The sequence below is a fragment of the Atractosteus spatula genome, chromosome 22 (genome assembly GCF_055471065.1).
Source record: "Atractosteus spatula isolate fAtrSpa1 chromosome 22, fAtrSpa1.hap1, whole genome shotgun sequence".
Taxonomy (NCBI): domain Eukaryota; kingdom Metazoa; phylum Chordata; class Actinopteri; order Semionotiformes; family Lepisosteidae; genus Atractosteus; species Atractosteus spatula.
The window spans coordinates 12,048,151-12,072,143 of record NC_142727.1 but is presented as its reverse complement, the minus strand read 5'-3'; the positions used below and the strand labels follow the sequence as shown (position 1 = coordinate 12,072,143).

At 39.9% G+C, this 23,993-nt stretch overlaps 1 protein-coding gene across 2 annotated transcripts in view; it reads left to right on the top strand.

Moving 5' to 3' along the window:
• The window catches only part of zbtb16a (zinc finger and BTB domain containing 16a), a 128,349-nt gene that overhangs the window by 1,287 nt on the left and 103,069 nt on the right, over positions 1 to 23,993 (top strand). For both annotated transcript variants that reach the window (XM_088939541.1, XM_088939542.1), the window contains exon 2: positions 3,719 to 5,069. In XM_088939541.1, the coding sequence (XP_088795667.1) occupies positions 3,811 to 5,069 (1,259 nt within the window). In that variant the 5' untranslated portion in view covers positions 3,719 to 3,810. The remainder of the gene's footprint in view (positions 1 to 3,718; positions 5,070 to 23,993) is intronic.

Sequence of the window (23,993 nt, the reverse complement as noted above, 5' to 3'; positions counted from 1 at the left end):
TATAAGCGATTCACGTGGGTTAATCAGTGGCTTCTCTGAAGTCACCAATTAAAAGCGTGATTCAATCAATTGGAGTTGGGAGAGATTTTTTCGGGTAGTGGATTATTTTTTTCCGAAATCTCGGAGAAGCAGCGATGTTCAGTAAGTAATTGTGACGGTGTTGTTCTGTTACTGTTATAAATGTGTATTAGCGTTTCCATAACATGTTTTCTTTCACGTTCTTTCTTTTTCGCGTTATTTTGGTCTGTTTCTCGGTACGCATTCTGTGTTTAACGATACAGTCTACGTTGAAGCCCGGAGTACAGTGGATAATTAGGCAGGGGTAGCATTAATTAAAAATTGCTGTTGTAAAAGTGTGGTGTTTTGTTTCTTGAAACCACAATGTATCGACTTTTTGTGGGTAATATAGAACCGTGCTTCAAAACATTTATAGTAAAATATAGCCTGCTATAACTGTTTACTCCTGAAGAAATATTAGTTAAAACACGAAGCACTTTTGCTTATGCGCTCTGGAAAGTGCCATGATGGTAAATCTTGTGCGCTTTGTATTTTAACACAGTTGATATTTTTGTGGAATATTTTATAAACTACTTAATATGTTCAGAAGTTTGTGCTTTTCTCCATGTGTGTTACTATTCTACTAATACTTTTTAATTTTTTCGCGCAGCGGTTAATAATGACGTTTCGTGTCTTATAAATAACACAGTAAGTGGAAATTCAATTGAAGTCGTAATCCGACGTCAAATAGCATGTAAATCAAGTCAGTATATGTGCAGTAGACGTGCTTCTTTCGCATGATGACCCTAACCCCACATTCAGATGTCATACAGTATATTGTATATCGATTGAGTTTAAATTATATCGTTACAGAATGCGTTACAGATTTAAATGTATCATTGAAAGCATTACGAATTGTATTATGTTTGGCAAGAAAACACAAAATGGGCTGTTTCTGATTTTATTCGGAAAAAGCGATGTAAAAGGTGCTCCCAAGTAGTTTTGCATGTTTAAAATACTTAGGGGATATTATGTGCCATGTAATTTATTTTTGTTTATAATGCGCGAAGGTCCATAACGTGTTAAATCTTTTCCCTCGATTTATAGATGAACGTCTTGTTAAGACGTTTAAAATAAAACTATGAAACAAAAATAAGTTTTTTTCTGTAGTAGCAACTGAACTGTCTTATTTCGTGCGTTGGATGAGTTGCATTACACTTAAGAGTTTGAAAAATGTTTTCTGGTAGGCTTGAACAAAATTCCCAGTCTAAAGTGAAGTGAAGCCTCAGATGATAAAGATGATAAAATATTAAAGATGTTTGTGTACACACATTCATGTACCTTTGTGGTGTTTGTTTACATAATATGTGGTGTTACATTTGCTCAAAACCCAAAGTAGGCAAGTAACTCTTAACATGTATTTTCACAATTTAAAGAAAAATCCAGTTTATGTACAGCACTGTATGCTTACTACAAGAATGCTTCGTGTTGAAATCCCCTCCCTGTTGTGAATGCAGCCGTTTGATTAACTAGTCACATTCCCTTGTATCTGTACAGTCTGCTGATTTACTAGCAATGATTAGGTTTAATCTGTGTTTTGAATGCACTTATAAGCCTTTTTCGATGAAAGTATTATGCACCAGAAAGTTGCTGTATTTATTTTTGTTAGGTAATGCACTTTACTCACCATTAATGTGTAAACTATTCGTTTGCTACGCTTGTAATACCTGGTAGGATCGATAAAAAGTAAAACGTCTTTCTTTTAAATGCGAAAAAGTTTTTGTTGATATGAAAATGGAAATATGGAATCTCGATCAAAGTTAGACCTTGGCTTGACAGATATCGTCTAATGCTGCTCTTTTTGTTTAAAAAATGTAAAGGATTTTATGCGTCTAAAAATTTGCACATTCGTGATTAAGTTTTCTTTTTGTGACTTCACAGAGGTCTAAACCATTAGAAATAGATTCATCCTTAAATTTATTTCTTGCAAAAAAAACTATTTTCCATTTTAGGTGGATTGCCAAATACCAGCAGAACTAAATGTAATTACCGTAGTCCTAACGTAAATCTGGCTGTTGTTGATTGGAGTGTTATTATTAGGCCATTTATTATTAACATCACAAACATTTTCTTCAGAACAGGGATTCTTAAAATTTGCAAAGCGCACACATTCTTGTAGGGGTATAGAAATGACAGTTTCTCTGATATTATAAAGATGCTAACGAATACTGCTTTTCTGAACACTCAGTTTTATTTGGTGATCATCTTTCCTAGCTAAGCGTCCTTTTTGAATGCAGAAACCTCCCAGCCTTCACTGTAACCTCACTTTTAGTCTCCAGCACTATTCCTGCTGCTGTGTTTGCTTTATTCTCCATGCTCTGTTCTTTATTCCTCTCTGTGATGAGAATACTGAATAAGATGCCATTTCATTTCAAAATGGGTGTTGATGGTCTTTGTGAACAGAGCACTGCCACATGTTCTAACAAAGCCAACAGAACTGCCAGGTTTTTCATTGGCACTGGTGAAGAGGGGCAGGTTTTAGAGTTTACAGTGGCTTTCTTTCCGGTGTCTAGACGGTTGTCCCCAAAATGGGTTATTTTATTAAGAACCTCAATGTGCTGTGGTGTGTTTTGGTACTAAATTGTGCAGTCCATGCAGAGCTCCTTAATGTGGCATGCAGTCTTTTTTTTTCAACTGCTTTCTTTCTTGAATGGATTTCTATTGGCCTTTTTTCCTTTATCACATATGTTAGGGTGGCAGGGTGGTGCAGTGGTTAGCATTGCTGCCTCGCAGAGCTGAGACTCTGGATTCAATTCCTGGGGTTGCTATCTGTGTGGAGTTTGTCTGTCCTCCCCATGTCAGCCTGTTTTTTTCTGTGGTGCTCTGGTTTCCTCTTACAGTCTAAAAGCATACTGATAGGTCAATTGGCTTCTGGGAAAATTGTCCCTGGTGTGAGTGTGTGTGTTTTGTGTCTGTGTCTTGTGGACTGGTGTCCAATCCAGCGTGTATCCTGCCTTGTGCCCGTTGCTTGCTGGGATAGGCTCCATGCTCATCCGCACCCCTGTACTGGATAAAACGATTAGAAAATGGATGGATGGATATTCACATTTGGAGAATGAGATAAAGAAATTGTAAGAATCTCGTGTTCTTATACTGTAGCTGTCACTGGTTACTGCATGTCATCTAATGGGGTTTAAGTTTTGCCATTCACATCAGTGCTTGTACACTCCACCCAACATTACTGCAGTGAAAAACTACGTGCCAGTGTGAACTGGATTTCTCTGTTGGTATTTTCATGTACTTGGAAGTAGTCCAGGACATTCATATATCAATCTGTCTTACATAATGTAATTCATTTGCCATGGGCTAAGTTTACAACACCAAGTCAATGAACTCCAGTCTGGAACACTTTTTTTTACATTCATTATCTTTGTAAGTATGAATTGTTTTTTTTTTATGCTGTTAAACATCATCAGTCGATAAACAGATATCCAATCGCTGTGAATCTAAAAAGACCGTTAATTTTGCAGTCAGCCCAAGTTCAGTAATGGTAATCGAAGGTGCAATTAATACAAATTAAGACTCCAAGGATAAAAGCAAGCTTTTCAAATGGCAGTCCAAGCTGAGTTTTAATGAAGATGAATGCTGTGTGTTTTTTCCCCTAAAAATGATCCATCTCCACTGTTTAATAGTCGGCTTTATGTGCTTTCTCTCTCCACAGATTTACCGCATCTTGTTTACAAAGATAACTCAAGAAGACAACGGGGGGTAAAGACAGACTCATGAGTTGGTCCAGTGGATGTCAGGGACGTTATGGATTTGACTAAAATGGGTATGATACAACTGCAGAACCCCAGCCATCCCACAGCACTACTGCAGAAAGCCAACCAGATGCGCTTGGCTGGGACATTGTGTGATGTGGTTATCATGGTAGACAGCCAGGAATTTCATGCCCATCGGACAGTGTTGGCTTGCACTAGCAAAATGTTCGAGATCCTATTCCACCGCAACAGCCAGCATTACACGTTGGACTTCCTCTCACCAAAGACCTTCCAGCAGATTCTGGAGTATGCCTACACCGCCACACTCCAAGCAAGAGTGGAAGATTTGGATGACCTGCTGTACGCGGCAGAGATCTTAGAGATAGAATACTTAGAAGAGCAATGCCTAAAGATCCTGGAAACCATCCAGTCCTCGGATGAGAACGACACAGAGGTCAACATGGCTGAAGGCGGTGCCGAGGACGACGAAGACCGCAAGGCGAGGCATGTCAAGAACATGTTGATCTCAAAGAAGCATTCCATGGAGGAAAGTGGCTACGCCTCCTCTGCCCTTCAAGGTCTGACTGTCGGCACGATGGTCGACCAGAGTCCCTCGGTTTCAACCTCTTTTGGTCTCTCTACCATGAGCCCCACCAAGGCTGCCGTGGACAGTTTAATGAGCATTGGGCAGTCCCTATTGCAGGGCTCCATGCAGCAGAACCCCGGCGAGCAGCTGATGGGCCTGAGCATCTCGCCCCAGGTGAAGACCGAGGTGAAGACGGAGATGATGCAGGTGGATGAGGCCTCGGGGCACGAGAGCCCCAGGACGGCAGAATCCAGCTCGTCAGGCGGCGGGGAGAAGAGCGGAGAGTCGGACAAGAGCAGGGAAGGCCCGGGAACTCCGACCCGGAGCAGCGTGATCACGAGCGCCCGTGAACTGCACTACGTCCGTGAAGAAAGTATCTCCGATCAGCCGGGCGACGGGAGCCATGCAGCGTTGGAAAGCATGGCTTCCCTAACCGAGAAGCAACTCGCTTCTTTGTACTCTGTGCCTCCTAACCATAAAAACGAGACTCTGCTGTCTATGCCAGCCTCTGTCGCATCTGCCCTGCACATGCAGCCAGCCCTGGCTATGTCCATGGACTTCAGTGCGTATGGGGGGCTGCTTCCCCAGAGCTTCATCCAGAGGGAGTTCTTCAACAAGCTGGGGGAGCTCGCCGCTGGCATTAAGACCGAAAACCGAAGCCAGAACGAGCGGTGCAATGTGTGTGGTGCCGAGCTGCCTGACAATGACGCTGTGGAGCAACACAGGTAATATCATCGCAGTCAGGTGCATCGCTGGAGGGGTTGGTTAGGTACAGATTCACTCAAGTCCTGCCCCTTCTTGCAAGTGAACGAGAGATGTCACTGTGCAGACGTCACAAAGTTCTAGTATAATCGTAAAAGAGCCGTCGATTCCTCTCTAGTTCTTAATAAATATCTAAAATCCCAATTTATCAAGGCAGTTGAAGCCGTTAGTTGTTTCTAACGGATGTTGTGAATGGATGGGCTATGGGCTTTGGGTAATATTGTGCCGCAGCACCCAAAAGCAAAGCAATTGCAGTATAAAATAGAAATTTGGAAAGGCTGCATTTAATTACAGCAATACTGTTCATGTCTTTCTTCCGTCATTGTTCTGAGACAATTTAGGGTTTCCTTGTTTCAGACAAGAATAGTCACACAAGTAAAACCTCACACCAAATGTTTTTCCCTACCAAGATGAATATCTTATGTTTTGTAGCTGACAGCCTGAAATTTATAGACAGTATAAAAACCCCTAGGGATTTAAGCTATAGTACCACAACAAATGTCATTGAATGTTTTAAGGGAGTTTCCAGTTCATGTTCAGGAGCAGGCAAACCCTTCAATATATTCAATCACCTGCTCCCTCCTCCATATAAATCAGAACATAAAAACGGTGGCAAATGATAAAAGACCATTCGGCCAGTCTAGCCTGTTTGGTTGCTAGTAGCTAATTGATCTTGGGAGCCTTCAAGCTGTTTCTCGAAAGAAGATAGGCTATTGGCTACAGCAACGTGGCTGGAAAGCTTGTTCCATACTCCCACAACCCTTTGTGTGAAATGCCGAACCTGTTCTCCATTTTAGAAGCACTTCTGTATAGTTTCCACCTGTGCCCTCTGGCTTGTGGTTCACTGTTGATTCTGTTGAAGTGCACTGCATCGATTTTGTTTATACCTTTTGAAGATTGTTATTACTTGAATCTGCCCCCTCCTCCCCCTCCTAGTTTTCTGTTTTCAAACCTAGTAAGGTAGATCTTTCCTGTAAGCAGAGCATGTTATTGCTACTCTCTGGAGTGATATCCAGATATTATTTTGTGTAACATGGTGACCCAAATTGTACAGAATATTTTAAATAAGATCTTGCTGGCATATTGTAGAAATTTTAACAAAACATCTCCTGTTCTAAGAATCAGTGTTTTTAACCACCTATACTGACATCTCTTCCTTACATTTTCGAGGGAATTTGAATGATGTATTAATGTGAACACCTGTCTGACCATTGTTTACTTCATTTGTGTGCTACGCTCAAGAACTCTCTACCACTCCATCTGCACTGCCCTTGCAACAGCCCTTTTGGCCATCTTGCACAGGGGAGGTTGGATCTACCTTTTCCGTAAGGCTGGGTCTATTGCCAAGCAGGTTAAAAGCCAAAGTAATTCTCCGAGTGTCCTCAATCCTGCAGTAGTCCATATCTCCTGATGTTCAGTGCTGCAAAACTTTGTTTTAAGTAGGATATGGTCTGGAGCACTGCATTACAGTAACTGTGGTGTTTGGCTAGCTTACTATATACTCTTATCGATTGCCAACGTTTTAGCACCAGTAAAGTAAGCTCAGCTTCTGTTGTGACATTTTTATTGTTAGATTTCACAGACAATATTCCATAATATCTTTCATGGACTTGAAGTCTGTAGAGTTTGGAGCTCATTTTCCTGTGTCTTACATTTTGGGGCTTTACAGATAATTTAATGTAATGGACTCTTATTTCTGTGTCAGGAATATGCATAATTAACAATGATACAGGTACATAATGTCTGTGAGCCAACAGAACACTTCCAGAGTCCATGATGAAAAAGAGGCGTCCCCATTTCTTAGTTAATTTCTCTTTGGTGTGTTTTCTGATGTATTGCATAGTGCATTAAGAATCCACAAGCCATTCATTTAAAACCAGATAAGTTAAAGTATGATATTTTCATGGTAACTATTTTTAAGGAACTGGACTTGGATTAGAGCACTGTTTATTAGAATAAGGGGAGATAGAGAAACACTCTCAAGTGTGTGAAGACAATATAAATATCGGCATCCAGATAAGACTTACTCTTTCCATTGAGTAATGAAAACCTTGTTTTCTAATCATGTTTGAATTCTAATCATGTTTGAATACAGTTTACGATTTTTAATTCCAAGCTGAAGTATTTATGTTAAATTAAGTGGCTACATGCCCAATAGCTGGACTATAAATTTGAAATTTGAGATGGTTGTTATAGCCAACAGTGTTTGCTGTCCATTTCATGGTACTGACAAATCCTGCAATAATTTATTTCCCTAAAGCACAGCCGAATCCCACCCTCCCCCTAGATAAGTACAGTAGCTGAAAGAAAAATTAACATTTATATGTAAATTCTCAGAAGCTTATATAGTATTGACATGCTATGCAAATAAGTGATGTGTAACTAGATCTTTTGACTCCCTTTTATTAAAATTTCAAATCAGGCAGGAGCCAGCTCTAGGTTGCTCAGTAGCTTTTCGTTCATCAATGAGAGTCGGGATGATGTGTTTTTTTCTGGGCTTTGGCGTTTCAGCACGTGAAACGAGCAATTGCCAAAATTTGCTTTGCAAAGAGGTGTGACATAACTTACGACTTCTCGCCATCTCGTGGTACAAGAGCCTCCAGAGATGATCATTTCCAGATCTACCGCGATAGCTTCTGAGCGGTCCCCTCTGTTGCTGGCGTGGCGGACCCCATTAGTGGCACCTGGAGAAGGGGCTGGCTAATAGAAAGCAGCTCTTCCTCCCCCACTGCGTGGCCCGTGACGAGCTGTCCTGACAGGGCCCCAGCAGTCTAGTGCAAGGAAGTCCTTATTAGCTTTATGAGCAGAAGAGGCTGCCCTCCTCAGGAAATGAGAGCTGCAGAGAGGACCCAAGCCCTGACCTCGATCGTGTAACCTCTGGGCGCTGGAGAAGACCTCTGTCAGCGTGCACCGCGCTGGCCACTCTCCTCTGGTTCTTGTCATGAGCACAAGGTGAATAAATACACCCCGGGCTGATGGGAGCCCTTGAACTCTCTTAATTCACTCCTCCGGGAGTTTGCCGTTCAGCGAGCGGAGGCGACTGTTTCTTCCTCTCCTTGGTGTGCAGCCCCGGGTCCCTGAAAGTTTGTATATCACGGCGACTAACAAAAAGCCAAGTGTTAAAAGCTGCATAGCCAAGTCAGGAATTCTGTAGGTACGGGGGAACACTGGGCTCATGTCTCAGAATGAATACAATAAACAAAAACGCTTGTTCTTTTTTTATTTAAATTGCTTCTTCAGTTAGACCCCCACATTAATCCCTAATGCCCAATAAAACTGAGTAAGCCAGTGAAAAACAGGGGGGAAACTAGGCTTTTACTAGGCCCCTAAAGAGCTGCCAGTCAGGATGATTGACAACTTTATTTCTCATTGGTAACAAATAACAGGCCAAACAAAGAGGGTCCTGGTGAATGAAAACAGGAGGTCACAATATGGAGTTGTAAACCGTTTTAATTTCAAAATTTTCAAGCTGTGGGGAAGAGAAAGTGGCAATGATTAATCATTCTAAAGAGATCTAAATGACTGCCGCGGTCCCATATGCCCCGATAAACACGATGTAGTCACTGTGGGCTGTCATTCAAGGCACTGAAAGGCTTCTTGTTTTGATTAAAATGCTAAATTCATAAACCACTCCAAATTGTACATGGTGGTTCTGCTGCTTAAAGCATTTAGTTAAAGGAGGACATCCGGAGGGGCTGTGTGTCTGCCCATTTTAAAATGAGTTTGCTTTAATGCCGTTATAGCTTATAAGTTGAAATGTCAGAATAAGTGAGCAAAAAGTTAAATGTGACAGAAAATTGTTGCTGTTTGTTCTAAGTCAGTTGAGTTGCCACGTTTTGAAAGATTTCTGCAGATGCAGTTTCCACCTCTGCGAGCTGTTTTCCTATAGTGACCACCCCATAAAGTTTTGCATAGCCTGGTTACTTTCACAAATTGCTGAAACCCTAAATGGTATAGAGTCCCACTGATTATAGGTTCATAGCCTTTGGCGTTTTGACATTTAGCGTTTCATTTGTCCTAATCTGCAGGAATGCACAACGGTTAAAGTTCATATCAGGATTCATTTGATTTGCTCTCCAACTGTCACTGCAGTGTGTAGGAAGAAGCTGATTTAATAAACGTCTCCTAATTTAAAGGTTGAAGCAGAGTGACTGTCTCCATTTGTACTCTATTTTCTTTAAACATATTTAAGCACTTCAAAAGAAAGAACAGAGTGACTGTAACTTGCTCATTTTCAAAATCTGCTTAGGTTTATACTTGAGCAGCATGGCTTTAAAATGTCTTTCAATGAGACCTTTGTGTGGCATTTCCTTTCATTTTAGAGTTAAGATTACTATTGCAATTGCAGTCTTTATGTATATGGCATGTGTTATGATTTAATGTGTATTACAGAATGTTTTAAATAAATCATTTTTGTATTTTTCTAATTTGTTATTTATGGTTTACAGTGATTTCCTTTTGTGAAGGAGAATCACTGGTTACGTCTGGAAACTGATGATCTTTTCCTAAGTAATGTTTGGACTGTTTTTTTAAGTCTTTATTAAATCGTCAGTGGGATTTGGGAACTCCCCTTAAAATGCATCATGTGGATCTACGAGTGTTCTTTCTTAGAGGCGTGTCAGGGTCATTTCTGCTACTGGATTTAAACTGTAGAGTTTCGCAGCAAGTACTTCAATGACGTTTCTGCCTGGTACACAAAATACAAACTGAGTGACACCTCCTAATAGTGTGGCAGTGGTTAGCATTGTGGCCTCGCAGTGCCGGCGCCTTGGGTTCAATTCCTGGGATGCTGTCTGTGTGGAGTTTGCATGTTCTCCCTGTCTTTGCAGGGGTTTCCTCCAGGTATTTTGTTTTCCTCTCGCAGGCCAAATACATACCGGTAGGTTACGTGGGTACTGGGAAAATTAGTCCTGGTGTCTGTTTGTCTGTGTCTGTGTGCGCCCTGTGATGGACTAGTACCCCATCCAGGGTATTACCTGCCTTGCGCCTGTTGCTTGCTGGGATGGTCACCCTGGATCTGGTGCCTTTGTAATGGATTAAGTGGGTAGAAAATGGATGGATAAATACAGCTTAATAAGGTCATATTGAATAGTGCCTTCTTAGTGAAATCTCACTGTATTGAACATAACTAATAAAGAGATTGAATGAAAGTAGAGAAAGTGGACTATCAAAGATAATCAGCAAGAATTTGGCCAAGAAAGGCAACACAACTATGGTCTATAGTTTACCACACAACACTTTTGACCTCCAAGAATGGCCTGTTTGCAGTGATAAGGACAATGGGGTCAGTCTCTTTTTTATATCCATTTACTGTATGTTGAGATTCAAAGGAATTTAACTTTAGAAATAAAACTGAAGTGAATTTACAGTGGGGTCAATGACTTTGAGAGCTGATCAGTCTGCTGAGTTACTGTATATATTGAAGAGGTTGCAGCGTAGAGCAGCGTCAATGTGCAAGCACATAATTCCATTCTGCACTGGAAAGCAGAAATATATAAAGAACTGTTTTGTTGTTTCAGCTAAGTTTCTGAAAGAGACTCCGTAGTTGAAATGTTGTGTTATTTTCATCTTTCTACTTTTCATCTAATATGTAGAATTAACCTCTACATACTGTACAGTATATACATACTGTAGACCTATGAAATTCCACTTAGGCCTGATATTGATGTAGAGCATTGATGACGCAACCTTTTTATTAAGGACTTCAAAATTCTTCATTATGTTCTTTATTGCCCATAAATTATATTTAATCTGAAAATGTGGATTGTAGTATGTTTTCCATGAGAGATTTGGTTCATATATTTATGGCAACAGTGTCTAAAAACTTAAAAAATGTTGTCTTAAAGACTGTTTTATGATGTTGAGAGCCTTAATTATGCATATTTAATGGGGTTAGTAAGTCAGAGGAACTCCTCAAAATTGATTTTCAGTTGCTTTAGGCCTGTTGTACTAATCTTTGGCTATCACCATTCTCGTCTTTCTTAAGGTTGTTTTGCTCTATAGATAACGTTGAGTGTAATGTTGAGCAAATAGAATGCACACTTTATCAAAATGTGCATGTAGGAATGAAGTTTATCAGTCGCCAGCTTGTCTGTTTTTATTTTATTTTCTGTGTTAAAGACACATTTCACTGTTTTGGTGTTTGCTTCGGTTATGTGGAGCAAAATGTTTATTTTTTAGTGAGAAAAGAGCATTAATGACAGTAGGTTTAAAAAACACATTTTTGGTGAGAATAAAAAATCAGGCAGTACTGGAAATCTTTTTAGCAAGGTAGAGCATAGGATTTCCTTTTATTTGTAAATTGTGTTCATTGTAGGCTTTTTATTTCCATGCTGTTTCTGAGACTTAAAGCTCTCAGGTTATTTCTTATGTGTGCATACTTACATTTTACATTTTAACGTCAGCATTTATACATCTTAATGATCTTAATAGCAATGATGGTAGTGAAGAAAAACTGCAAATTGCAGGACTCTGGAAACCCAATTTGGTGGTTTTATAGACTTCTCTGAACTCTAGCTTTGACAGCTCATAGCAACATAGGGAGATGTTTCTTGTGACTAATTACTAAATATTTCCCGGCAGCCATACATGAGGCCTTGCCATCTCCTGTTACAAATGTGAAAAATATTTCTGTTTGGAGTTAATTTTGGTGGCAGGCAGATCAGGTTAACTGGCTGTAATTGCTTCCAGAAATGGCACAGGTTTTTTTGTGTTAGAATGAATGCATTGGTAAGTGCCTGCTTCCTGTGTAAATTTAGCCTATTCCATTCATTCCACTGTGCCCTGGGTTATGTCATAAAGCTCTGAGCAGCTCAATTGGTTGTGGATTGGCTCTGGAGGAGGGGAGCTCTCCCTTGATGTTGCCCCCGAGAATAATATATTGATAACTCCAGGAGATTTATTATTGAGATATTCATAAATGAAAGGGTTTGTTTGTTTTCTGATTGCCCAAGGTTTCCAGGAGAGTTTAAATCAAAGCTCTGTCTCACCCGAACAGCTACTCTTAACTTAAGACATGTTTGGGGACAAGCTTAGATTTATTTCTTTAAGGAAGTTTCTATTCCAGCAGAGTGACTTCAGGGAGGTGGGATTAAAGTGATGTTTTAGTAACCCCTTAACAGGAAAATAATCAGTTGGCAAAAGAGACCAATTAGTGATAAATAAGTGATGCTCCTGTGATTATATATTGTATGGCCTCTTGATTATTGTTCCAGTCACATTTCCAGATTATTATTTCTTACGTTTTGTTATTCATTATATTTTAGAATTTACTTCAAGTCTGTATATATATAGCAGGTACAAACATTTCTAATCAATTCTTCAAATATTTATGATATTTTTCTTTATTAGTTAAAAAAATATTTGGATAATGTGGTAGTTGAATAATCAGTCTTGTGATTTGTTTTAGAAAAGCCTATGTACTCAAATTTGAAAAAAAAAAGTGATACATATTTGTTTTCGAGTGACCGTATAAAGTGCCAGCTGTAATGGAGTAGTATGAACGTGCATATTATTGATATGGGTATATTATATTATTGGTCATGGGTAATGACCACTTGTGAAAGTTGCATTTTGTTCACATTTTTGATTCTACAGGACACAGATTTTTAAAGACATACTGTATACCGCAGAATTTGATGTAAGGTCAGTTTTAAGTAGGACAATTGTTGTGCCCTTATTTTAATTAAGACAGTTGTTGTGCATTTATTTCCCAACAGCAAGAGCAAGCCAGTGCTGGAGTAGGGAAGTGTCAGCTTGTAGGAGCCAGGAGTTAATACCTGAGTTCTTGTGTTTAAACAGGAGGTACTCTGTTATCTCTGCATATCAGTATAACTGATAACCCTGTGGTCTTTTCTTCAGTATATGAAGAGCAGATTTGCTGATAATGCAGCATATTCTCCTGTGGGGTAGAAGATAAAGTGCCTGAGCAGTGAGGTGAAAGGAGCTTTTAAGTTGCCAACAAGGTAAAGCACACCTGATGTCTGAAGCAACTGATTCTTGCTGTAGGTACAAAACCCTAACTCTAACGGCTCACCCAGTGCAGATGAGTGCCTGCATTGAAAGCCCCACCCCCTGTCTGACTCCTCCAGGTATGTGGTGAGGTTATCAGGGAGGTATGGTTATCAGTGATCAGCAAAAGGTAGAGAAACTCAAGGCAGTTAGCGAACTTGGCACTTTTTAAAAAACAGGTGATGGTATTTGTGCGAGCTCTATTTTCAACATCTTTCACCAAATCGAAGACTTCCGTCATGCTTTGCTCTTCAGCGAGTCGTTTTTTTTTCTGAGACGGCTACATTCCAGCTACTTCAGCACACAGTAATCTTCCACTTTACTTAGTCATTCTTCATTTCGTATCGATTTCAGTTATCTAACTTATCACTGCCCTCTGTCCAGGCAGCAGCGTGTTTGTTGATTTATTTTTTTTTACACCGTGACGTGATCAATGCGTTTCAGAATTGGTTTGTTAATTGTCAGACCCACCCTGAGATTGTTCGACAAAGCTACAAGACATGGGAGATTTGGAAACCTAAGGCATGTCTCACATGCTGACTGTAGTCTCGTGTTACACTCTACATTTGTGGTAACACTGCCTATTGTTGGCAATGTGTAAAAAAAGCCCATAGAAGTTTGCTCTGGTGTATTTAACTCCTGATCTAATATGAAGCTCCCATGAGCTGAAGTAACCCAAGCAGCTCATTAACCTCAGCACCTCATAGCTGCGTGATAGTTAGTGCCATACTGTTCAACATGCCTGGTCTACCTCTTCATTGTGTTTTGTGTGACCACTGGGGCACTTGTTCACTCTCACCCTTCCTCCACCAGCTATACACGATTAAACTTAACAGGCAGTATTACCGCTGTGTAAAATGCGCCTTGAAGTCTCAAGCACCTATAAAAGATGTCGCTGCTTAGTCATTTGGCAGTCTGTAAAGTTTTCAATGTTTTGAGGAAGACCAAGAAAATTTCCATCCTGGCGCTTGCAGCCAGTCCAGAGTTTGATCTTTACGGGGGGGAAGACTTGCGTGCAGTCTGGTAAAAAAGATGATAAGTGAAACTTATTCCTTTTCTAGGTTCCCAAAAGCTTCGTTTCATGAGAGGAAATGGCCAAAGAATTTCGTAGCTGTTGTCGAACCAGCTTTGAGCACATTTTCAATAAATAAACCAACCAAGAGCCTGTTTTCACTGCCACAATGTGTGGTAAGTTAAAGGAAGGCAAAAAAACCAAGAAGCTAAAGAATACATTTAAAACACTGTCAAAGACAGACTGTGGCTAAAGCATACTGTATATAATGCTTTGTCAAATGTACTGTAAGTGTGTTTTTTTCCATTAGAATGCATCACTGTGATTTTTTTTAATAGAAAAAAACCACACTTCTCTCAAAGTGTTTGAATGCTGTAGTAGTCCTTAATGTAAAGGTGATATGTTAGAATATTCAGAGATGCATAATGGCATTCAGTTCGTTGCAAAAATAGAGGTCCTGCTAAATTTCTATTCTATAATTGGACTTTTCGTGTATACAGCATAATAGCGGCTTCAGTGACAGACAGCTGAAATGTAAACTGTTGCATTTAATTGGCTTACAGAAGTTAAGCCTAGATTTTATCTCGGCTTTTCTATGCTGGAACAGTGGTACCTGCATGGTAACAGACATGATGAGGTGTTGCTAGTATTTTCTGGTAATTAATGGGATATTTTCCCCTTTCTGGAAAACCGTAAAGTGCAGTACGTTGCTGTGCGAGAATTGTTTTCAGCATTGGTATCTCAGTTTGAAAAGCATTTTGATTTTGAATGCATTTATCGTGGAAATAGTAGTTAAATGATATGCAATAACTCAGTTCATTTGCATGAGATTTCTGCTATGCTACAGTGTTTTTCTCATGGAAAGTGCGGGCAGGATTCTGTTCAGACCAGAACCAGTTTGATAAAAATCCCTTTTTCCTGCAAACACTTGCTTCTTTGAGAGCTGAAGCCATATTACCATTGTGTCACAGTTAGGAAGCAGAATGAAGAAGCGGTCAGTGCTGTGGACTGCAGACAAGTGGGTCATGGGACAGTACTGTTTTTCCTGAGCTGGTTACTTCACTTCATTTGCTCCAGGATGTTCCCTGCTGCTCATCATTGCAAATGGAATTCATTGTCAATTGATTTACCTAGTATAACGAGGGAATAAAACAGGTTAGCTGTGAACCAGAAGCTTGTCTAGTGCTTTGTTTGGTATACTCTACCACTTAGCTTTTCTCCAGCCTACAAAAATGTTGGCTACAAAATGTACAGTAGGCCTCAACATTAACTGCATGTCCTTTTCTTAAATAGAAATACTCTGCAGGCCTTCTGTTGCAAATAGCTAAAGAGCATTCCTGTTAGCCAAGGGCTTCTTTTCAGTATGTTTGTAATGCTTGTGTATGTTTTTTGTGGGTTTCATTTATGGAAGTATAAAAGGGGCAGGATCCATTTGAATCCCAGTTGTGCAAAAGGTCCTTGTTATAGACAACCATTAAAACCCCTTGCTGAATGATAAAGATTTACAACGCCATGCCTCTGATCATAGATTTGCACTACCTCTCCACTGTCAGAGCCAAGACATATTGATTAAATACTTGACACCAGGTTACACATTTTGAAAAGAACTCAATACCTTGACTAAGCTGCCAGATTATTGTCAAAACATTCCTACCTAAATGCCATAGAATAACTGAACACCTGATTTAAGGTGGATCTGGAGAATCAATTTGTGAACATTTTTAGCTTATTTGACAATATTAATCTTACTCTTACTCCTATGCAGCCTGAGGGAAGTAGAGCATAACAAAAATGTAAGGTATGATTCTGAAGTATTATCAATGTAGCTGCACTTTTTTTTTTTTACGGGTATGAAACAGACAGAAAGTGTTAAGTAAACCCACAGTTGGATTTTTTTTTATCAGTCGGTTTTATTTCTAGCCTGCTTTATGTGCAAGTCTGACAATAAACTGAACAATCTTCAGGTGGACGCTGTCAGAATCTTTAGGTGGCTAGATTACAGGTGGAGATGAGGGAATAGTCTGTTTAGTGCCAGCTGGCTCGCTATCTACTGTCAAAGAACTGAGGCCCTTTTTATTTTCAAAGCCATCTAAAATTAGGTAGATGTGGCTTCCAAGCCCTATGCAATACATGTAAACTGACTTTAAGTGGGAGAGATAAGCCTGGGGCCATTGTGTAATACCTGTTCCTTGTTTCGTGAAGCAACTGAAAACCCCCTCCTCTTTCTGTAGCCTTGGACAGTGGTTGTTGACCTCAAGTGAAGGACTGGTTTCTTGTTGACTTACAGGCTGTTATGAAATGTGCTCTCGGAGGCCCTTTCTGCACTCTGCTTGAAGAGTTGTGGGCAGGAGAAGGAAGCTGGAGGTAGATCTGTGCTCGAGCAGAAACAGCAGATGAACATCTGTTAAACTTTCAGGTGGCGGGGAAAAAAAGCCAGTGGACATCAGTTGTGACCAGTAATCAAGTGGTTTGGAAATTTTCAATGCTTTACCGATTGCAACCCTAACACTTAGAGGTGATGTTATCACACACTGAGAAAACATGATAAGACATTTGTTACCCAATTTTTTTAGTTTATTTCCCCCTTTTGTTGTTGAATTATTGGCCCGGTGTGGTAAAAAACAGGTACAAAAAAAGGTCATTTTTGTTTTTGTTTAGCACCCAGCCTGTACAGAGCTTTTCTTTGTTCACCAGTCTCTCAGTTCTGGTTTCATTTCATCCTAGGCATGTATTATCTTTCCAAAGCAAAAAAAAAAAGATTTCATAACTCATCCTCATTTCACAATCTTGGCAGTCTGTATCATTAGCACTTTAGAATATGTTAAAAGAAATATCTCATACAAAATAGTGTACGTGTTCTACATGGATATACCACAATATATCCGGTCACATTCCAGACACCTACAACTCTTTGTGTAAAAAGTGTTTCTTTTCCTTTGACCCTATTGGTTTCCGGTTATGAGTCTGTTTTTTCGTTTTACCATTGAGTTAATAGAAGTCCCCTGAATTAATCCTGTCGGCCCTATCAGGATTTTATATTCTCAAATCTCCGTCTCCTTTGATGTAGACTGAATAGATTTTGCTCCTTCAACCTGTCTCTATACGACTATCCTCCGAGACCAGGGATCATTCATGTTGTTCTTGGAGCACTTTCTAAGGGCTGTAATATCCTTTTTGTAGTATTGAGACCAAAACTGAACCGACTGTTGTAGAGGAGGTCTTACTACTGTATTGTAAAACTTCGAGTTGTGCAGTCCACTTGATTTAAGTCCCACACATTGTGCTATGTTCCCAAGCATTCAGTTAGGTTTTTTTTTATTGCTTCCCAACATTGTCTTGATGAGGACATTGAATTATCGACATAAACGGCAAGAACCCCTTTCAGACGTAGCTTCCTGCAGCTCAGTATCGTGCAAGTGTTATACCAGTACATGTGGACTGCAGAACCGGTACCGCAGAGACAGAACCTTTCCCTTTTGGTATTGTTTGGCTATAAAGCTCATTTAGAACGCAGGTAAAAAAATCGACTCCCAACATGTCATTTCCAAAACATAACACGTTTATTTGCTTTTTTTTTATTTATCCCAGATTCACGATTTTAATCCTGCTGCTATCCCATTAGCATCCCATTTCTTGCCGAGCGGCATGAAAGAAGATGTGTACGTTCCCCATCATCGGCTTTAACACACTGCCGATGTGCTTACATGATAATGGGCCGGAGCAAAGTGCCAAACCAAGCGTGCGGAGGGGGGGGGGGGCTGTCTGAATAGAAACCATGGCCTTGGAATACAGGGAAGTATCAAATCAGGACCTTCTCTGGGCTTCTAAGAGTGTGGGGTTCTAATTAGTCCTTTTGTTGCAGGGTGAATAGGTTGTGAGTGAGTGGCAGGGGCCCTGTTGGAGTGATACATATGTGCAAAGAAGGGGTCATAAAATAGCAATCACTGCAGTCTGCAGGTATGACTGTACTAGTTGAGCTGGGAAACTTGTGTTTACTTAACTACACTGCAAATGCCAGGTAGCTGTAGGGCCAAGGATGAGGCCTAAAAGGCCAGCCCTTTTGTTTCCCCCTTAATTCCTTTGTCCTGGGAGCAAGAATTCGGTTTCGGTTTCAGGCAATAATTTTGTTTGATAAGCACTGTTCCTGAACAGTGATACGGAAAGGGTGCAGTTATCTGGGTTTTGGGCGATTTACTTTAATCCAGCCTGACTGGGCACGGCACAGTAATGCGCCTTTTCTCGCTAAAGTAATTTATATTGAATGCAAAAGGTTTCTGCTTCCGGTTTTGCCTGCTTTTGTATTTCACCAAAGCTTCTTTGCTCGCTGTTTCTGATATGTCAGAATTTAAACTGAAGGGTTAAAGCTAAAAGTCTGAGAAAAGAGCCTGTCTTGATCGGAGCAATCACATGGGCAGCTGATTTTTTTAACCTGTAAGTCGTTCACAGACACACACACACACAAAAATCCAGCTGAAACTGATACTCAGCAGTGCCTGGTTATTCTAGAAAAAACAAAATAAAATCTGTGCTTCTGCAGAATTTGCTTAGTTGTATAGCATCAACAGACTTCTTTTAAGTTCCTGATGGGGAAAAATTGAACAAATTACATTTAAGTGCAAAATCCTTTATTAATCTTGAAGGGCCCTGAGGAACAATTTTGGAGTTTTGTGGCTTGTTGCCAATTGGGCAAGTCTGCTGTTTCAAAGCTGGCTTGTCGCTTGTTGTGCTGTATTCCTCCAAGCCGGCAGGATGGTGAACATTGCTTTGTAGTCCCTATGAGTTGGCAGTGCCTGTTTCTAATTTTTCCTGCAGTGAATTTTTTGCGAAACAGATCATTGCCATTTAGATGGGATGTTTTTTTTAAGAGGAATTACTGTCGGACAGTAGTGCTAGACCCGCACTTTCTAAGCTATGTTGTAATCCTGTGGGATCAGTTGGGTAAATCTTGGAATAAAGCTTAAAACCGTAATTGATTTATGTATTTGTTGACAAAAAACCCCAAAGGGATTAACAGTTGCTTGGGATGAATGATAGTGTACTACTGACAACACAGCCTTGCAATAAACTGTACTGCCACAGTTATGTGTTTCAAACCTGAAGATGCATGTCTTTTGTTGGCACATTATATTGTTGTAAACTCCTTTTTACAGCCAAAGAAGGAATAGTCATTTCAATCATATATGTTTATTTCCAAAGAAGCATTTAAAGGTAATTCCAAATTGTATTTTTGCTGTTTGTGTAGCCTTACCATCTGGAATTGGGGAAAAAAAAACATTTTAATATTATTTTTCATGGTAGATTACTGTTAGCTGCGATTTCAGTTGCAGCCTGATGATCAGAAAAAAAAATATCTGGCAGTTTTCATTATGGCTTAAATGAAAAATAACATGGTTTTCTCAATATAGCTATCTTTATTTTGTAATTTTGATCTGGATATGTAGATGCACGTATACTGTGTATGTATACAGATATGCTTTAACCATGACAAGGTAAATATCTTAAATGTCATTATACATTTTTGAAGATGAAGGAGCCATTTCTTGCTATCCTGACACCTCATGAGTCAAATAGCCACTTCATGTCTGCTGCTCCTTCCCATAGCAACAGGATACTGATGACAGTGTCAAGATCAGTTGTAGATCATTGAGCAAAATTGAAATTACAAATGTGGGATTGCATTTTTTTCCCCCGGGGGGGGGCTTATGATTTTAGCAAGTAGGTTTGCAACATGGCCTTCTTGAACACGGTAACACAACTGTTGTTTTTTTTAAGGCGGCTTGGGTGTCCAGCATGTAATTTCATGAAGGTTTTTCAGTTTATTCTTCTAGTACCCCCGTTACAAACATTACAGAGACTGGAGTTCCCAACAGGTGTTTGTGTTCTTATCACTGCACTTTGGCTTATCTTTTAAGTTCAGCTTCCTGCATCCTTGCAAAAGCTTCATGGTGAGGAAATATTTCACTTAGCCTCTGACCCCTTCTGCACTTCGGACAGTCTTTAGAACAGGAGAAATGGCTTTATTTTTTTTTTTGCTATGGAAAAACCTATGGACTCTGTGCCCTATATGTTGACACCATGCTCTTGTTCTGTGAATTTTCTGTTTTGCACAAAATTAGAAGAGGAAAACCCAATAGTGTCTTTTATTTCCATAGTAATATATCTGTATTTTAAGGAACAAGTCGAGGTGAAATAGAGGTGCCCACGTGAACCTCTGTATTTTAAGGCTTAGCTTGGCCAACTGCGCTCCACCATTTTGCTGGAGATCGAGGGTTCCTTAGTATTGCTGACGGCATATCAGAGATTCAACTTTTTAAAGCACAGAGCCATCTGTTAGACATGTGCTTTTCAGCCCGACTTCGCAGTTTGAGCGAAGACAACAGGAAGGAGAGAAAAAAAAAGAGGAGAGTGTCTCTTTAAAAAAGGCCTTACCCCCCTCAGAGTCAGGGTTGAGAATCTGACAGTGGTTTTTTAATCCTGCCTCAGTGGGTGTAGCGCTTAAGAGGCAGAGGTTAGGGGAGCCATGAGAGCCTCCATTGTGGAAAGCCAGCTCTGTTACAGTAGAGTGGATGCAGGGGTCTTGCCACAGACAAAGGCAGGGTCAAACAGGCCCCCATTATTTACAGTAGTCCCTTTCATTGCCCGAGTGAAACAGGAGCCTCCAGGGGCCTCATGGGAAGGATTTTGCTCAGTCAGGCCTTTAGAAAGGTCAAAGAGTGCAGTGGGAGGGGAGGAGGGGATCCAGTGGACTTAATCAGGCTTCATGGACTTTTTATTTTCTTGGTCCGCAAAGAATTGTGTTACACGAGTAAACTTTTTTTTAAAAAATTCAAACATTCTCTAAAAGTAACTACAAAGCAAAAGAGACACTTGGCACTTAGGGAAATTACGCTGGGCATCATCAGATATGTTGCCTTGGGTTAACACAGGTCCTTTTTTTCTGTTTTGCCAAAACAGTCTAAAAAAAAAACTTGGATGTGATTGAAGAAGACTTGAGCCTTTGTTATTTTTTTGTTCTGATCTTATTAGAAGCTCAGATTACTGCAGTTCAAAAAACATCATTTTAAACCCTTGTACCACCCTGACCTGCTTTTAAAAAGCAAAAGAAGTCTTAAGAAAAGTATTGATCGAAAAACTTGACCTGACTGATTCTTAATAGATGCTCAAAAAAAGAGCCTTTATGTTATGAAACTTAAAGATGCACTAGAAATGTGGTATAATATACTTGCCTATCTAAATTTACTTTGATTTAGTTATACCGATTATGACATTGTTTAATGTTGAGCATGGTCCCCATGTTGAATGACATCTGAAATCAATCTTTAAATTAGCGCACAATCCCCTTTTGTTTTTTCCAAAGAGGTAGCTAGAAATAAAATGTAGAAAGAGCATCGAAGATGAATCTGTTCCAGTAACATTTGGCTACCAAATGCTCGCCTTCTTTTCCTGTCCTGTGAACATATGTGCGTATATACATACTTATTTAATTGCGGCTCAAGATATCTACATTATTTGCTACTTCTTTGGCTCCAATTAGAGGAGCCTTTAAAAATCAGGTCTGTTTGTTTTCTTTCATTAAAGAAAATGAAGGAAGAAAAGGCAGCAGTGAAACCAAGAGAGCACAGTTCAAAACAGCTCCATCTGCCATGGGAATCCTGCATAATCTTAACGTAATCTATCTATAAACGCTATGGGTATGGGAATGGCCACAGGAGAAAGAAAGGGCCTACATGCACTATGAATGTCTCAATAGCCCAGCGTAACAGTTTTTATTCTTATTGAAAACAAAGATCGCAGTGTCAAAGTTCACATTGAAGAGAGCCCTGCTCTGAAGGAAGCAGTCCTGGGGTCCAGTGTGACCCTAACCTCTTGGACTATTCTCCCGTTTCACACAAAGACTTGGGCATCCTCACACCAGGCCTGTGGTGGACTATGTTTGACAGAGTTTTTCAATTTTTCTGACAGCCTAGCGATAATATTAGTATTGTTGATTGTTAGCATTATAGTTTTTGTTGTCAATAGAACAAGAGTAGTTTTATCTTCGAGAAAACGTAAGAATTAAAACCTTGCACATGGAAAAAAAAATTGTTTCGAATTCTATAGATTTCTCTCTGCATCCGCATTTCTCTGTGTTCTGCTGCAAATTGTATCAGTAAGGGAAATTGATGTGCCTTTCAGATTTTAGTCCGCTCTTCAGATTTAGGCAATGCGTTTGTATTATCTCAGTGGTTGGGAGATGCAGAAATAGATACAGCCGGTCATAAATCATTGCGTACGCCATTAATATTATAAAAAGAGACGGTCAATTTCAAGGGTAAAAGCATCCCATTCTTCTGTTTCCTGCACTGCAGCTGTTAAGAGTAAATGTAAAAATAAAAGCAAACATTGCGTTGTGAATTTGAGCACTTTTGCAAATATAGCTTTGAGGTGGTATTTTTGCAATGATCTGCCACTTTCTTGTGTAGTAATAGACGCCGGGTTTTATTGAGTGGAGTACATCAGTCACAACATCTACACAAAATGCAGTGTTGGTACTTACTTGGTACTTCATTTAGGATCTCATCCATCCGTTTCTTAAAAGAAATCAGAGTGCTAGTTTCAACAACATGGCTGGATAGCTTGTTCCATACTCCCACAACCCTTTGGGTAATGAAGTGCCTCCTGTTCTCACAAATGCATTATCAAAGGCAAACCCTGTGCTTTTGTAGCTCACGGCTTGTGTTTTTTTCCTCTTCTTCCCTTATCCTGCTTGTGATGGATTAGTATGTCTTTCATTCAAGAGCTGTCACCTTTGGTCTGTCATCGAATGTATAGAATGGTTAAAAATAAACCTTCATGTACACTTGGGGGAGCACATGGCAAGTGCTTACATCATCTGTGTAAGTTAGTGATTAACACTGTAACAGCAATCAAGCACAAACTAAATACATTGAGTAAAAAAGGAAAAGACAAAAAAAGAAAGTCATGCAGTACGGTACGTGTTCATGATCTGGATGTACAGAGAGGTTATGCAGTATAAACTGCTTTGAGCCTACAGGACATGTCCAAATAATTTTCTATATACTGAACCAACGTCTCTACAATATGTGATGGTCGTGATGATGTGTTTTATCCCGAGAACAAGCTCCAGTGTACATTTAGACTTATGAGCTCTACTTCAGTCATGTCTTCGTATTTAAGGTAGATGAAAACTGCACATTTGCTGCCGTTCCATCGATGTGCACCGTGAGCCGAACTGGAATTAAAAAAGGCTGAGCCAGCCTAACTACTCACATAATGTAACTACTTTCTTATGAAAACATGCAGACGGGAGGGAATATAGTGACGTACTGTAAATTAACCCCAGGGAAGTAAACCTGCTTTAGAAATGAAACCCAAGTACAGTATGTGTATCGTCATATGGCTTGGAAAAAAGGGTATTTTTCTTATTTTCCTGGCGTATGCTCATAAATTAATTAATTTATTATTTATAAACCGTAGGTACAAGGACAAAACTATTTTTTCAGTCTTTATTGAAGTCGTTACTGGCGCAAATGCTTGGAATGCGCCAAAGAATGGTCATGAATGGAGTCCTTCCAGCACAATCACTGCATCTCCAGGCTGAAACGCAGATGAACGTCGGATTTAGCCGTGCACGTATGTCCTGCTTCTCTGAGCGTGGAACACGATTTCTGTGTCCGGAGCCCTGTCTCTCTGAAATTGTTCAAACAAGGCTGAAAAGAGCCACAGGCGGAAAACAAAAAGCCGAGGGATTGTCGTGACGCTGTTCTGTATTTGTTACTGTTTGGGATTCCATGCAATTCGATATACTGACATTTTCATACAACAGAACCATAACAAAGGCAGAAAGGATGGCCTCTGCAGCCAA